This window comes from Grus americana, chromosome 1 (genome assembly GCF_028858705.1).
Source record: "Grus americana isolate bGruAme1 chromosome 1, bGruAme1.mat, whole genome shotgun sequence".
Classification (NCBI taxonomy): Eukaryota; Metazoa; Chordata; class Aves; order Gruiformes; family Gruidae; genus Grus; species Grus americana.
Genome location: NC_072852.1, coordinates 55,729,237 through 55,745,665, shown reverse-complemented (window position 1 = coordinate 55,745,665; position 16,429 = coordinate 55,729,237). Strand labels below are relative to the sequence as shown.

The 16,429-nt window shown below is 39.2% G+C and overlaps 1 protein-coding gene across 13 annotated transcripts in view; it reads right to left on the bottom strand.

Annotated features, from left to right (window-relative positions):
• Positions 1-16,429, bottom strand: part of ATF7IP (activating transcription factor 7 interacting protein) — a 119,153-nt gene that overhangs the window by 39,050 nt on the left and 63,674 nt on the right. For all 13 annotated transcript variants that reach the window (XM_054831335.1, XM_054832234.1, XM_054831424.1 and 10 more), the window contains 4 exons: positions 15,301-16,361; positions 6,364-6,447; positions 2,860-3,005; positions 1,600-1,737 (listed from right to left, as the gene is read on the bottom strand). In XM_054831335.1, the coding sequence (XP_054687310.1) occupies positions 1,600-1,737; positions 2,860-3,005; positions 6,364-6,447; positions 15,301-16,354 (1,422 nt within the window). In that variant the 5' untranslated portion in view covers positions 16,355-16,361. Of the gene's footprint in view, positions 1-1,599; positions 1,738-2,859; positions 3,006-6,363; positions 6,448-15,300; positions 16,362-16,429 lie in introns of those variants that run through there.

Below are 16,429 nucleotides of genomic sequence, written 5' to 3'. Positions count from 1 at the left end.
CAAATTATTTTCCTCCCTATTCACAATTGCACAAACAGAATCCATCTTGCAGAGGTTCACGCAATATTCTGCAAGAATGAAAGCAACTGAAAGCATTTGACTGTTTTAATGCCTTATGTACCAGCCACATTGAAAAATGCACCCCTTTTTGCCTTTCATATTATCTACTTTTTCCCCATTTATCCTATTTCTTCCTCTCAGTGATACACTAGGTATCACACACACCTTACTGTCACAGCTTTGTTCTACTCTATTTGATATTCAGGTGTCAAGTTCATTATCTTCTTAAGCACCATTCTTACATCTTGTCTTTTCCTTCTTGTGCTTCCCTCAACATACTATTTGGTGACCACTCCTTCTGTAATTACTTCAGCATTACAAGATCCTAATTACCCTGTCTAGGTTGCAGTTCTGATGGCTGCCTTATTCTGGAGATAGTAGTTGTGCCACTTGTTCTTAGTGGGTACTTTTTCCTCCTCCCCCACCTACTGTGAAAGAATTAAATTCTTTTTATTAACTCCTGAATAGACTAGGTTAGCACTAGAGGAATGGAAGTTCTTAAAAAAATCAGTGCGTATCATATACCACGATTTCAGAACTTCTTACCTAAAAGGAGCTGGTCCATTTAGAAACCTCACCTCTTTCACATTTTTACAAAGCAACACAACAGGCTACAATTATAGTCTGCCTTTAACGAGATTTATATTTCAATTTCTGTTATTTACAATGTAGATGTCTTTTGGAGCCCCTTGTACAATAAAACCATATAAAAACTTAGACTGTGAGTACATTAACATCAACACATTCACAGCCTTACACAATGTTATTAACACTGTAGTTGACTGAAACTATTATACTGAGAGCATCTTAGATAGCACTTAACAAAAAGTCAACAAAGTGTTTGGGGCGGTGAGGGGGTAGAGTTATGTAGTACGCACTGGTCTGGAAAACTCCATATTTTTTATGTTAAAAGTAAAATGGCCTTATTGTTTGAATTTGTTATGACATAAGCTCTTAATTGTCTTGTCACTTCAAAAGTCTTTGATTTTTGTGATGTTCCTCATCTCACCACTACGTACATAATTTCTATAAAGAACACAAGAAAGCATACTGCATTCAACACTAGCTATTTGTTTCCTTGCTAGAACATAATTATTTAGTTTTTGGGAAAATAACATGGATAAGTATGTTTCTTTTTTTGAACATTCTATAAAGTCCAGAGCTATTGTCCTCTCCTTTCTGCACTCTTCCGTTTTTAAGCAAATTTCTGGCTTCATAGAGGCATTAGATATTTTCATACTTAACATTTATTTGAAGAATGTCTAAATGGAACAGAAGAGTGGAAAAGCAGTTTACTAACAGCTAATGAATCAGTTTACCAGAAGGAAGATTTGCTTTGGGTTTTTTTGATGATTATTTGGTTGCTTTCTAAGGAAGGAAACAATTTTACAACTCAAAAGCAACATTAGTATTTGCTGCTTTCCCTCCCTTTCCATTGTGGGGTCAAAATGGCTTCCCTACTGACAACTACAGGAGACTTAGTACTAAATGTCAAGGAACTTATTTTTCTCTAGTATGCAGTTCAACACAAACACTCACCTGTAGTTCAGTAAGCACAGTTTTATGCCTCTTGTTACACTCTACTTTCTCTATTCGGGTTTTCAAGTCCGCCAGAGTCTTGTCAAATACAGCACACTGTAAAGCAGTAAGTTTTTCTTCTAACAGTCTCTGGATAACCTGCAAAATTATTATTATTTAAAAAAGTAACAATGTAATCCCAGAATTTGCAGGACCACCTATAAAAATATTCTCAACTCTTAACAAGCATTCTGCTACAAACGACAACGGTTGTGCCCTGTTGAATAAACCTGTAGTCACCAAAAAGCATGTGGTTGCACAGCTAAAAAAAGTTTCTACAGCTATTTTGGCAAAAACAAATGGTCCCTCTTTGCCATTAATTCAAGAAATTAATTTTCTAAGTATATGTAAGTGTATAAAACCTTATTTTACATAAAAATAACCTTAACAACAGAAGATATTTTCATGAAGTGCTGTGTTTGCACAAATTAATTTTTCCTCTTACTCTTCTGTTCTTGAGAGGGACATCGGCATTCAAAGAACAGAAACTAAAGACATTCAACAAAATTTTATTTCCAAGATGCATTTCCCCCAGAAAGCAAATGTGTTGCTTTTCTTGCAGAAGCTAAAAATGAAAAAGAAGAGACTGATTTCCAAAAAGTTTACTTGTTACACATATTCTTTAATTTTTTTCTCCCTGCCACACCTATTGCAGTGCAAAACATTTTCTTAGGAAACAAAAGCAAACAAGCAGCAAACATGGTTCAGTTTTCTGCATCCTACATTAATGAAGTTAAAACACACACTAGCTAACTTCTTCAAGACCATAGGTTTCTTTACATGCCAATGGTGCAATCAGGCAATTAACAGCTCTATAAAGATCTGCAAAATGCTATGTTGATTGCATCCTCGTTCGGAGACAGACTTTCTTTAAAGCTGGGCACGCAATATAGCGCACCACGTATAAACCTTTACCACACTGAAATACCTTCTTTGCTAAGATTTTCCATCTGTAGTCACATGAGACTTAAGAGTTTAAATATGTGACACATTTCAAATATAACTCTTGCAGCATAGTTTTCAAATTATATTTGGTCACTTCTTAAAAGTAGGGCTAAATAAGACCTTATATGAATTAAGCTACCTATGTTATTTGAATTACATACAATTTTCAACCACAAAAAAGAGAAAGTGTTTGGAGGGGCAGGGAGCGTGTGGGAAAGGATAGCTAATTCAAAGATGGTGTGTGTTTGCTATCTTCATTCTGCACCTCCACTCTACCTTTTGTAATTTTTGGTCAACATCCCTCCTGGCTGTAATTTTTACTTGGAGTTCTGCTTCATAATCTTCTCCCATGTACCGACGACGTTTAGAATGAACACTGTCCATGTCCTCAGATTTGGAACGCTTTCTCCTTGATGCTTCACCTGGAATGATCAGATACAACTGCTCGTGAGGAACCTTTGAAAAAAACCAGGTATCTGTAAAATGCCATGACTATTATGAAGTTTCATTTGTCCTCAAGTTTAAGCTTTTTCATTCTAAACCAGTAAGAATGCCTTGGGAAAAACAAGATGTTTGATGACATCGAAGCAGAACAACAGCCCCCTTGGTCTCCGTACATTGCTGCCCTGCTAGTGAGCTCTGCTTTGTGATTCACCAAACCACTGCCCCAAATGCAAAATGGCTCTAGTACTCCCACTCCGTCCTCCAGAACTTGCCTCCAGTTTTTCCTGCTTTTATCAGCACCATCCTATAATGAAACATGGCTTCTGAGAAGCAAAACAAAACTCTCTTCTGCGAAAGGAATCCTCAGGATTCCAGTCAAATAAAACTGCATCTCATTCTGCCAGTGTCAGCAATAAACTTTTTTTCTACCTGCTGTGAAGTTTTAACCAGTCCCCAACTGAAAAAAACATTCAAACATTTTTTCTTACTTCTTGGGTAAGGAGGAAACAAAGTAACAGGCTCAAAGCAGAACTCTATTATAAAAGTCATTTTCATTGCAGAGATAAAGTACGAAAGAACCAGAGAGAGACCTCATTCACTCCTCCAGCTCCTGGCACTGTATCCTTTAGAGACTCACATATAAAACAACAAGCCTACTTTTAAAGGAAGGGAAGCTACAGAGCATACTGTGGGTACCTGACCACCATCAAAACACCAAAAACCACAGTCCCCAACCCCTCCACCCCAAACCTGAGGATGACACAGAAAGACAGAATTAGTAGTACATCAATGAAGATTCACTGGAGACTGAAATAGCCTAACAAATAGTTACTTTCCACTGTCATTTTTTCTTGTGTTGCATACATTCTGTGAGGCATATTTCTAACTTCACCAATTTCTTATAGTCTGATTTTTTGATAGCTAGATTTCTGATCATTTCCATCTGATCTGATTTTTTCTTGAGTTGCACTAAAAATGCACTAATGTACTAAAAATTATTAATAAGTAATATTATAAAAATCTGCATGATAACCTAGGTCATTTTTAAAAGTTTGTGAAAGCATAGGTACTCAAATTTTAGCTAAGTTTTATAGGACCATGGGGCTCTTCATAAACATTTGCAGAATGCTGAATGTTTGCAAGCAATATAAATATCTAAGGTATGAATTTCTCTTTTTTTTTTTTCCAGAATGACAGCAAACAGTGGAAAACGAAGAGAGAAAAAGAGAGCTACATCTCCAGCTTTCTTCCATCCATCGGAAAAACTTGTAGAAATAAAATAAATCTGAATAGTTAGAAGACTAGTGAAGACAAGTTTATTAGGATCTTCCATACAACTCTTTCCTACTCCCAGTCAGTCTCTTTAGAAAAAGCCTGACCACTGAATAGTACAAGCAGTTTGTAACATGCAAGAGCTACTTACATATTTAACAGAACATGTTTAATGTTTAGGTAATTTGTTCTGAAGCAGATGCTACATCTAATTTTACTGCAGTTAGATTCTCTTTGAAGAGCTTCAGAGTGTTTGCTACTAGTGGAAAGGATATCTAAAGGAGGCTGTGACTTCTAGGAAACTCTAGCAGCTTCTAATGAGCTGCGTCAGCTGTTCTTGATCAAAGTGTACTTTGTGCTTATGTTCCAGCCAATTCCTTATGAAGGCTCAAACATCCTTTCAGCAGGTACTAGGGAGAGGCCAATGTTGCTGCTGGACCTAGAACACAGCTCCCAGAGAGCAGCTAACAAACAGAGGACTTTGTACAGTGGGGTGCACAGGAGGGTGTCATGGTCCCTGCACTCAGTAATGCTGGTGATGTGCCACACGGTGTGGTCTCCAGCAGCCACTGCAACATCTCTCCCAGTAGTGTCAGAGCCTCCAGACTGAGCTACTTAGGGGGAAAATAGGGCTTTGCAAGTCTTGGGCTGCAGGGGTTTTCTTAGGGCCTCCCATTCTGACTGAGGCTATGGCAGAGGGAGATGAGCTTGTTGGCTACAGAAGGTACAAACTAGTAGGACAGCTGAGTTGCCAAGTTAAAGGAGCTATGACTGGATATACTCCAAGATCCTGCAGCCTCAAGAACTGCACCCCCAGCTGTATCAAAGGAGGTATAGAGCCTGAGCTTATACAGATGGGAAATGGAGACTCCCATGATGACAAAGGCTGGAACCGCCAGGACAGCAGCTCCTGCTCTGCCTGCAGATGTACAGAGGGGAGAGCAGTGGATGCTGTTTATCTTGTCTAATACTACTTCTGACACCCAAAACATCCTCAGAGACAAACTCATGATGTATGGCCTAGATAAATGGACTGGCTCAACTGCTGGGGTCCAAGAGCTGTGATTAGTGGCACAAAGTCCAGTAGGAGCTCATCACTAGTAACGCACATCAGCAGATGATACTGATACCAACACTAACATCTTCATTAATGACCTAGATAATGAGATAGAGGGCATCCTTGGCTATTTGCCGATGATACAAAACTGGGAGGAGGGGTTGCTACACTAGATGGCATTCAGAGTCACCTTGACAAGCTGGAGAAACAGGCAAACTGAAACCTCATCAAGTTCAACAAAAGGAAACACCCTTGGGTAAGAATAAACCCATGTACAGGCTAGGAACCAACCGGCAGGAAAACAGCTTTTCAGAAAAGGCCCCGGTGGTCTTCATACACATCAAGTTGAACATGAGTCAGCAACATGCCCTGTTGGCAAAGGTGGCCAACATCATCCCTGGCTGCCTGAGGAAGAGTATCTACAGCAGATCGAGGGAGGTAATTATTCCCCTCTAATCACTGCTCTGAAACTTAATCTTGAGTCTTGTGTCGAGTTCTGGGCTTCTAAATAAAAGAAACACGTGAGCATACTGGAGAGAGTTCAGTGTAGTGCCACCAAGATGTTTTCTGGACTGGAGCATCCTTCACACAAGGAAGTGACAGTTGGCACTGTTAACTGGAGAAGGTGGTTAGAGAAGATTTTACTATGTGTGTAAATTACCTGATGGGTGGAGAGTGAAAAAGACAGAGCAAGCCTCTTAGTGAGTACCAGTGAAAATATGAGAGAAATTGATGCGACTCAAAATTGTTCCATTCAAACATATCAAACTTTTCTACTATGAGGGTGGTCAAATACTGGAAGTGGAACACTGGAAGGTTGTAGAGTCTCCATCTGTGGAGATACTCAAAACCTGTCTAGACATGGTTCTGAGCAAACTGCTCTAGCTGACCTAGTTTTCAGCAGGGGGTTTAGAGTAGTCAGTCTCCAAAGGTCCCTTCCAGCCCCAACGATTCTGTGTTTCCAACATGTGCCACCAGCAAAGCATAATAGTTTTAATGTTATGTACTTCTCTCTGCATGTTTCTCCTCTTCTTTGTGGGCCTCTTCTTCTTTATCCTCCTCACTCTCCTTTCTTTTCTCCTCTTCCACTTCTACAAACAGAAGAAAAAACACCATGTGTTACTTATGCTGATCTACAAAACTCTCATAAGAGTCCTGTTTTCACTACTGAACTTAGACTACTTATGAAAAAACATGTTGGGGAAGGTGAGAGAAATAAGTGTGACATGCAATGAATGCAGAGATGAAAAAATTCAGAGGATACCCTCAGAGTAAAAATTCAAACTACCATACAACACAGTAAGATTCACTTCTGGATTTGCTTAGCTGTAAAATCAACACAATGCCTCAAAGTTACCTCTGAAATGATATATGTTTAATGTAGTTAAAGTTCTCAATAAATTATTTTAGTTTGTTTTTCACCTAGGAAAAAAGTAAACAAATTTCAGTAACAAAATACTAATATATTAATTTACAATTGGCAAATTCACCCATAATCTTTATGGTAGAAAAAGCTTAGATTCTTTTCTTAACAAATAGGATTTTCATTTAAAGTTTCTTCCTAATATGAACTATCACAATTTAAGACCAGTTATTTAAAAATGTACAGTTTAGGAAATTCTTAAATAAAGAAAAATCTGTAATAGCACTCCCAAATGCACACAGGTTAAAATGAAAAATGCTAACACTTCCTGAAAACTTTTATGGTATGTTCCATAAACTTCCATTATGTGTTTCACACAGGCTGTATTTGCTACCTCCTGTGCTTGCTAGATACAACATAAAACTATTACTTTTAAGATTACATTAAAATCTATCCAGAATATAACAGAACAAGTCAGCACTGCTATGCACATCTTGATCTGTACACTTCTCCAATTTAATATTTTCATTTTGTCATTACAGCAGAGTTTACTAGCTTCTTTAGAGAAAGTTCTGGCTGCAAAGATATGCTTGACGCTCTCTTAACACTAACCTGAAATTACGAGATTTTTCATTGTTACTTTATACACAAAATAATACTCATACCACATAAATTCTTCAAAATCAAGCTGATTTATTTTTAAGGTAATAAAATACCACAGTGCCAATGCCACCTACTTTAAGGCTTATAGGTAAGCATCATATATCAATTGTTATTAATAAAATAGGACTCATTTACCTAAGAATCTAAAGGAGAGTCATTAAGTTCAAGAGTACTTTTCCCACATTTTACAGTTTTTAATATTCAATTGAAAGATACAAATATTCCATGGAAAGATACATATACCTAGAATGTCTTTAAAATATCATGTTACAAGTTCCAAAGCTGAGATTTTTGAGTTCTGTGTAGACAACAAAGTAATGCTAGGGATAAGGAAGTCCCTTCCTTACAAACTTCCATCACACTGTGAACAAATTTAGCTCATTTAACTAAAAGTGGTTTAAACATGATGCCCAGCTAAACCTCTCTAGTTAAGAAGGTTCAAGCCATAATACAGAGATAATTTTACATCTGGCTATCAGCTTATTTTTCACTGATAAGCTGTGATCTTGTTATCTCGATGCTAGACAGGCAGACGCAATTAATGTAACCTTTAAAAAACCAGTAATTTGATTATATCATTAAGTTATCACTGTATTTATCACACAGTTGTCTTAATAAGTCACACTATTTGCGCGGATCTGAACACAAATGTGGTGGGTTTTTTTACTAGGTGTCTGCCTGTCACTAAACAGCTGAAAATACCTTTTAATAATTTCTACAGCTGCAAGCATTTATATCTGCTTAGTAACTGACTGGATACATATCTGCATGTCAGTTCTGCCAAAACTTACATATAAATGGAAATAAAAATACTGAGTAAGCCTAAGGGCATCTGAACAGTATTTGCAAGTTACTCTGGATTGCAGAGTCATACTCTCACTATTCTATAATCCTGTAATTGCAACATTCTCCTTACAGATTGGCTAGAACTGATGAGCACTGACATCAATCACAATAAAGTACAACAGCACAGCCTTTCTAAGTAGTGAATCCTTGATCAAACTCCATCCAGAAGTTATTATAAGACAGAAATACAGATTTTTTTTCCCATGAAACATGACAGGATTTGACTATTTTTGTTTAGGAATAAATCATAGATTCATCTATTTTCAAATGAATCATCATGACTTAAGACAAGCTGAAGAAATGGGATGACAAATGCTTTGTGATATTCAACAAGGACAAATACAGAAGTTCTGCACCTAGGAAGTGAGAACCCTTGCAGTGACACAGGCTAGGGCCCACATGGCTGGGGAAGAGCTCTGCTTTGAGAACTCACATAGACAGCAAGCAAAGCATGAGCCAACAGCATGCCCTGGCAGCAAAGGAGGTCCACAGCATCGTGAGCTGCATTTACAGGAACAGAGCCAGTACACCATAGAAAGTGGTTATTGCTCTTTACCTAGCACTCGTTATGCCACCTCTCAGTAAGGAGCAAGAGACTGCTAAGGGGCTGAGGAACATGACCTGTAAGAGAGGCTGAGGGAGCTGGGCTTGTTCAGCATGGAGAAGACAAAGCCTAATGGGGACTTAAAAAACTGCTTTCCTATACCTGTAAGGCGGCTTTTGAGAATATGAAGTCAGACTCATTGTAAAGCTGCATGGCAAACGCTAAGAGAAACCATGTGTAAGCAGAAACAAGAGATTCCAACTGATAGAAAGAAAAACATTTCCAACATGAAGAAAGTCATTGGAACAGGTTGCCCAGAGAGGTCGTCCAGTCTTCATCAGTGGAAGTTTTCATCATCTCAAGTATCTGTAAACAAATGAATGCAGCACAAGAAACAAGAGGAATCACTAGTCCCTACACAACTGCAAAATTATGATGTCATTTGGATCAGAGAGACATAGTGGGATAGCTGAAATGACTACAGCATTGCAACAGATGAACATAGTCACTTTAGGAAAGACAGGCTGGAAAGGGTGAGGAGTTGGTTGTGCACAGAAGACTGCCCAGAGCTTTGCCATGGGACAGGTGATGAGCCAGTTGAGCACTTGTGGGAAGGAAGAAGGCAGAAAAGCAACATGGGCAATGTTGTGCTAAGCACTCAGACTACTTGACCAAGGAAAGGAAGTCAATATAGCCATTTCATGTAATCACAGGCCTTAGGACTGATTCATGGGTATACTTTAACTGGAAAGGCTATATGATTGGGCACAATCCAAGTGGTTTCTGGAGCATGCTGAAGACAATTTCTTGACACAGGCAACTGATGAGTCAGCTAGGGGAGATGCTCTGTTGGGTTTGTTATTCACAAACAAGGAAGAATTGGTCTGGGACATTGTCGTGGTTTAGCCCCAGCCGGCAGCCGAGCACCACGCAGCCACTCACTCACTCCCCCCCCTCCCAGTGGGATGGGGAGGAGAATGGGAAGGAAAAGGCAAGACCTGGTGGGTTGGTATAAGGACGGTTTACCGGGATAGCAAAGGGAGAAGGGAAGACAAAACAGAACAAAACAAAACAGTACTTAACAGAGTATACGAAACTGGTAATACACAATGCAGTTTCTCACCCAAGGACCGTACAACTCAGACCGCACACTCAGACCTGTCCCGAAACCGGACTGTCCCCAAGCCACGCGTCCTGGAGCTGCTACCCCCCTCCCCGGCTAGCCCCCCTTTTATGCTGAGCATGATGTCATATGGTATTGAATACCCTCTTTGGCTAGTTTGGGTCACCTGTCCTGTCTATGTCCCATCCCAACTCCTTGTGCACCCCCAGCCGTGCCACTGGCAAGGCGGTGTAAGAAGCAGAAAAGGCCTTGGCTCTGTGTAAGCACTGCTCAACAACAGGTCCACATAACAAAAACATCTCTATATTATCAATGCTGTTTCCAGCACAAATCCAAAACATAGCCCCATACTAGCTACTGTGAAGAAAATGAACCCTCTCAGCTGAAACCAGGACAGACATGGAAGGTCAAGAGTAGGTTCACCTGCAACAGCCGTAAGACTGTGGAATTAAAAATCGTGCAAGAAGCAGGATGAATATCATGTCCTTGCCCTAAGGACAGCAGATTTCACCTTATTCAGGACCTACTTGGTAGTGTCCCAAAGGGAGCTGGCCTGGAAATCAAAAATACCCAGGAGAGCTGGTTGTTCTTCAAGGACAGCTTCCTCGAAGCATGAGAACAGCTCATTTCAATGTGCAGAATGTAGAGCCAGCATGGAAGAAAGCCAGCATGGGTGAACAGGGACTTCCTGACAGAGCTCCAATACAAAAAAGAATTACATAGGAAGAGGAAGTAAGAGGAATACAGGGACATTGTCCAGTTGTGCAGGAACGGAGTAAGAAAAACCAAGTCTCACATGGAACTGAAGCCAGTGAGGGATGTGAAGGGCAAGAGCAGCTTCTGTAACTACAATGGCAGGAAAAGGAAGACTATGGAAAATTATGTGTGGCCACTGCTCATTGGAGCAGGCAACCTAATAACTGAGGACATGGAAAGTGCTGAGGTACTCAACTTTTGTGTCTCCATTTTTCAGTGGCAAGTTTTCTTCCTAAGTTGCTGAGAGCAGAGGGAGAGATTCTGGCAGAGTCTGCAGAAGTGAAGTGCTATCCACAGTCAAGGAGACAGAGCTAGGGCACACTTAAACCAGGTGGATATAGAGAAGTCCACAGGAACAGATGAGATGTACCAAGAGTGCCGAGGGAGGTAGGCTGCCAGCATTGTGAAGCCCCTCTCTATAATCTTCACGGCAACCAAGGGAAACTCCTGATGACTGGGAAAAGGGAACTGTCACAGCCATCTTCAAGACAGTCAAGGACGATGATTCACAGAAACTACAGGCTGGCTGGCTGGCCTCACTTGACATCTTGGGGAGGTTATGGGAAAAAATACTCATAGGTAGCCATTGCCAGGCACACAAAGGATAGAAAGTTGACTGGGAGTAGCCAGTTGGATATCGTAAGGGCAAACTGTGCCTGACAGACCTGGTAGCTTTTTACAGTGGGCTCAAAGAACTGGCATCAGTGGTATGTAGTCCATCTGGTGGCTCACCACTGGAGGCAGTCCTCAGGAAACCAGACTGGGCTGATGCACTTTACTGTATTTACTAATGACCCGGACCTGTGGGCAGAAGATCGCACTTGGCAAGTTCGCAGATACAAACTGGAGGGAGTAGTAAATATTCTGCGGGGCACAGCTGCTATTCAGAGGCACACTGACAGGCTGGAAAAATGGGTGAACAGAAAGTGCAGCAAGTGCAAATGATGAACCCTGCATCTGGGTTAGAATAACCCTAATGCAATAGGACAGGCTTGGGGTTGACTGGCTAAAATGTAACATTGTAGAACAAGGCTTTGATTCCTTGTGGAAAACAACTTGAACATCAGTCAGCAGTGTGAAATAAGTTCAATAGCATTTCAGGCTGTATTAACAAGAAATGTGTCCAGCAGGATAAGGAAGTGATTCTCCTTTGTTCAGCACTTGAGAAACCCCTATTTGGAGCACTATGTCCATTTTTTGGATCTCCAGTACTAGAAAGGCACTGACAAAACCACAGCAAGTCCAGTGGATGGTCACCAGAAAGGTCAAGGAAGTGAAGTACATGCTGCATGAGGAACAGGTGACAGAACTGGCTTTGCTCAGCCTTCACAAGTGAAGACTAATTGGAGATTGTACTGCTGCCTTCCATTACATAATGGGAGGGCAGAGATAAGATGGAGACACTTCTCTAAGGACAGGAGGCAACGGACACAAGTTGGAACACAGAAGATTCCAATTAAGCATAAAAGTTTTTCCACTGTTGAAGTTGGTTAAATATTAGGCTACTCAAGAAAAACTTGTGGCATATCCATCCTTCGAGACACACAAAAATTAACTGCCAAGGTCCCTCAGCCATCTGATATTAGACCTGCTTTGAGTAGGGAGCTGGAATAAAGACCATCAGAAGGTTGAATTAAAATTACTCTGCAATTCCCTGATCTTCCCTGTTGCTCTTTCATGCACCTTTTCCAGTTCTGTAACATCTTTGATACAGGGAGGGGAAAACAAACAGAATTATACAAAACATTTAAGAGCTTGATGTCCCGTAGTGAAGTTTTTCTCAATTTCTTCATTTATTCCCAGTATTCTTTATTTGCTATCTTCAACTGCTACTGTATCAATGTCTTCACAAAGCTACCTACTATAATTCTGGAAAATTGTCGTTGAGTGGTGAGTCAGTTCTATCTTCTTATCAAGTTATGACCATTTTTGTGTTCATCTATACCACTCTGTAGTTAACCACAATGAGATTCATCTGCCATTTTTATACCCCAGTCATTCAGCACTAAGATTCTTCTACAGCTATTCATAGTATCATCAGCAAACTGTCACTTTGCTAGTCACCCTTCATTTTAGCTAAATTATTAATTCTGCCACACAGCACAGTCTCTGCAACAGATCACTGTAGATTTACTTTCAATTCTTCTGAAGATGATTTCTTCCATGAGGATCTTCTGTCTTCCGAAGACAGTTCAGTTTCCAAAAGTTCTTCGTAAGAAGTCATTTGTGTTTGGTATTCAGAAGAATTCAAATATATCAATCAGATCTTCTTTGTCATGTGCTTGTTTACTTACCTGAAGAGTTCCGTGGTTTTCTATGTACGATCTTCCATTACAAAAAAATCTTAAGTGCCAACATAGCTATTATATTCGCTAATTCTACTTGAGAAAAAGACTCTATTAATCTGCCCATTTGAAGAAAGTCTTCTAGTACCATTCTTTACATTGTTGTTTAGCCATGCTGGCTTTCATCTGGGCTTTTTGAAATCTGTACTTTTTAATTGCGCAGCTTGCACCTGTGCCTTCAACATAGCATCTTCAAGTGATCTCCATACTCTCTCCACAGATTTAATCCTCACAGACTCTTTCCAAAAGTTAGTTTTTATCTTCCAAGATAACTGTTTTCTCATACAATTGTTTCCTGCCCCTGCACCATCTCTGCTATTTTCTTTGTTATTGAAAGATTGAAATTGGTGGAAGAACTGCAAAATTTTTCCATTAATACCATCTCAAATTTAGTACAAAAGGGGTCCCCAAAAGATTTGCTTGAAATATTTCACACAGAATGTACTATTCAAAAAAAAAATTAAATTTCCTTCTCTGCAACTTGACGGGCAAGCTTCATGAAGCTTAGAACACAGAAATTAACAGGTGACTGTTGGCTAAATACAGAACATACTTCACAGTGGCCCGTTTTTGTTTAACAAACAGTCTCAGTTACAGCCATACAACTGTAAAAGTCAAACTGTTATAGCCAATAAATAACACAACTAGTCAAGAGAATTCGTCCTGTCACCAAAACTGAAAATCTGAAGAAAATACTGCTGGATACAATAATTTTAGACTTCTGCAAACTGTAGTCCAGTATTTAATATTCACTTTGGTCTTTTTGCTCCAGGGCAAAAACTGCTCTGTGACCACTGTGTGTTTTCACATTGTGTAAGATGAAAAAAGTAACCCTGATATTCTAATTTCCTTCATCTCCAACGAAAGAACCCTTAAACTGCAGTAAGAACAAGGATCACAAATTTATTTGTAACATACATTTTATAAAAAAAGGGACTTGTATCACACTACAATTTTGACACAAGTACACACAATGTTTCTCCTCCTTGCCAACCCCCACCTGCAAATAGTTTCTGGAAGACTTTAATTGCACAACAGTGGTATCAGTTTTGCAATCTCGGTGCAACACCTAAGTAAGATCCTTAGAAAAAACTATGGAACCTACCTTTTCTCTGTTTAACTGGCATAAATTTTAAGGTAAATACCAGAAAAGAAGGAAGAGTCTGAAACATGGATGAAGAGACATTATTATCTCCCTTCTACTAGTTGTTTAGCGACTGAAGACTCAGAATGTCATCATACAATAGTAAAAGACACATTTTCATCATTAGTGAAACAAGAGCTGAGAACCTATGGTTACTAATTTTCCAGATGACTGAAAGACACCTGGATCTTGTTTTATCTATGGAATTCCTACCCAGTCAAGCATGTTTAAACACATTTGGGTTAGCATGGTCATAATTTCATAAAAAGCCATACAATGGGGAGAAAAAAAAGAAAAAACAAAACAAAACAAAGATCATTCAAAACAACAGCTTTCTTAATTACAGATAAAAGAGCAGTGTCAACTTATCTGTAAACTATTCATGTTTTATTTTTCTAAGTGCAACAGTATGACAATGAGCACCCTATGTCACAAAAATAAGTATGCTTACAAAATTGCATGACAATAATAGACTACAGAGGACATCCGTTCAGTTTAATATAAAAAAAATAATCCTCTGCTAACTACATGAGGAGACCAAAGTACCAGCTTCCTATGCTTAATACTTTCAAATGTTAATCAGTTGGCATAGTCATTAGATAAAAGTTAGATAAACCCTATTATGACTTAAATGAATAAAAGCTATATGGCATGAAAACCATACATGATCTGTGTTTTTCATTAAACCTTTCCAATATTGTCTTTTAGTGAAAAAAAGAAATCTGAAGCAAATGGGACTTGTGACATGCCTGGATTACAAGCATGTTTTCATTCTTACTATTTATTTGCGTGTTAAAGAAAGTTCAAATCCTTTCTTCCCCTCAAGAACAGTAAATGAACACATTTCTTCTCGCACAGATCTTTGTTCCATGTCTGGCAATTACTCATCTTTTCTCTTCTTCCACCCACCATCCCATCCCAGTTTGCAAAGAGTATGAGAAAAAAACCAAAACAAACCAGATCTCAAAGATGACAGTTTTTTTGTGTTGCTTTCATTTTTTTCTGTGTCTCAAGTTTCATCCTTGAAAATTGTAAGACTATATAACACAGAATTGGTCAGTAAGACTTTTTGATTTATAAACGTGTCACAAGTGCGTCATTCTAAGAAATGAACAAAATCCCAGACTTGAATCAGAACTACCAATTTAGAAAATTCTTACCTGGAAGATTTGACTTGTTTGGTAGTATCACTTCAGCATGTTCCTCCTTCTCATCACAGGGATCCTCTTCATCAGACAGTACTAAGAAAGCCTCTTTTGGCAGACTTTCATTGCTTTCCTGCTTGGATGGTGAACCCAAACAGTTGTCTATTTTCTCTTCTAAATCTGGGACTGTGTCATCCACTGGAAGCAGAGAACTTTTAGAGAAACAGCTCAGTTCATCTTCAGCAGGGGCTAGTTTTTCCAAAATTGGAATAATTTCATCTGTTTCCATAGAGTCAGTACTGTCCAAGATACTTTCACTTGGCTCATCTATCATCTTCTGAACAGTGGTTTCTGAAAGACCTGCAATGCCATCTCGTTTGTCCTTTGGTTCCTGGTCACCTTCCATACTGCTAGAGATGGCTGCTTCTCCAACAGCATCTTCAACAGTTGCTTTTTCAGTCCTCTCTTCCTCACCAGATGAATCAGAATTAATAGTTAAGTCCTTCCTTTCTCCCTTCTCTTCAGAAGAGACACCAATATCACAGATTGATTTACTTTCATCTTCTAATGGGATGGCACACTCTCTTTGGTCCAAATGATCTTTTGTATCATTTTCTTCATGGAAGTTATCTTTATTGCTACCAAGCACTCCATTTTCAGCCTCACGAGCTAAAGCAGTATCAATATCTTTATCTTGCTCAGGAGTAACATTTCCTGGAGACAGCGTTAGAGCTTTGGGTTCTATGTCATGGACTATGTTCCCTGTCCTACTTTCAGGACTTTTGGCTTCACTAATTTCATCAGAAGCTGTTCTTCCTTCTTCAGAGTTAACAGACAAGTCCACTAGGCCATTAACTTCCCTCTTGTCCTCCATACAGTCTGTATTACTTAAAGGGGAATTTAAATCAGAATCTCCATTCTCATGCTTTCCATTTAACAGTTTAACTTCAGTTGTCTTCAACAACTCCTCCTTAACCTTATAGACAGCTTCAAGTTGCTGTCGATCACTTACTCTCATTGTTTTTCGTGCTTTAAAGACTTTTTTCTGAGGTTCATCTGTGCTATCCATCTTGACCCTTAAAAAAAAAAGTTGAGAAATAATTGTGAAGGTAACAATTTATTATCACTGTATTACAGTGTTCCT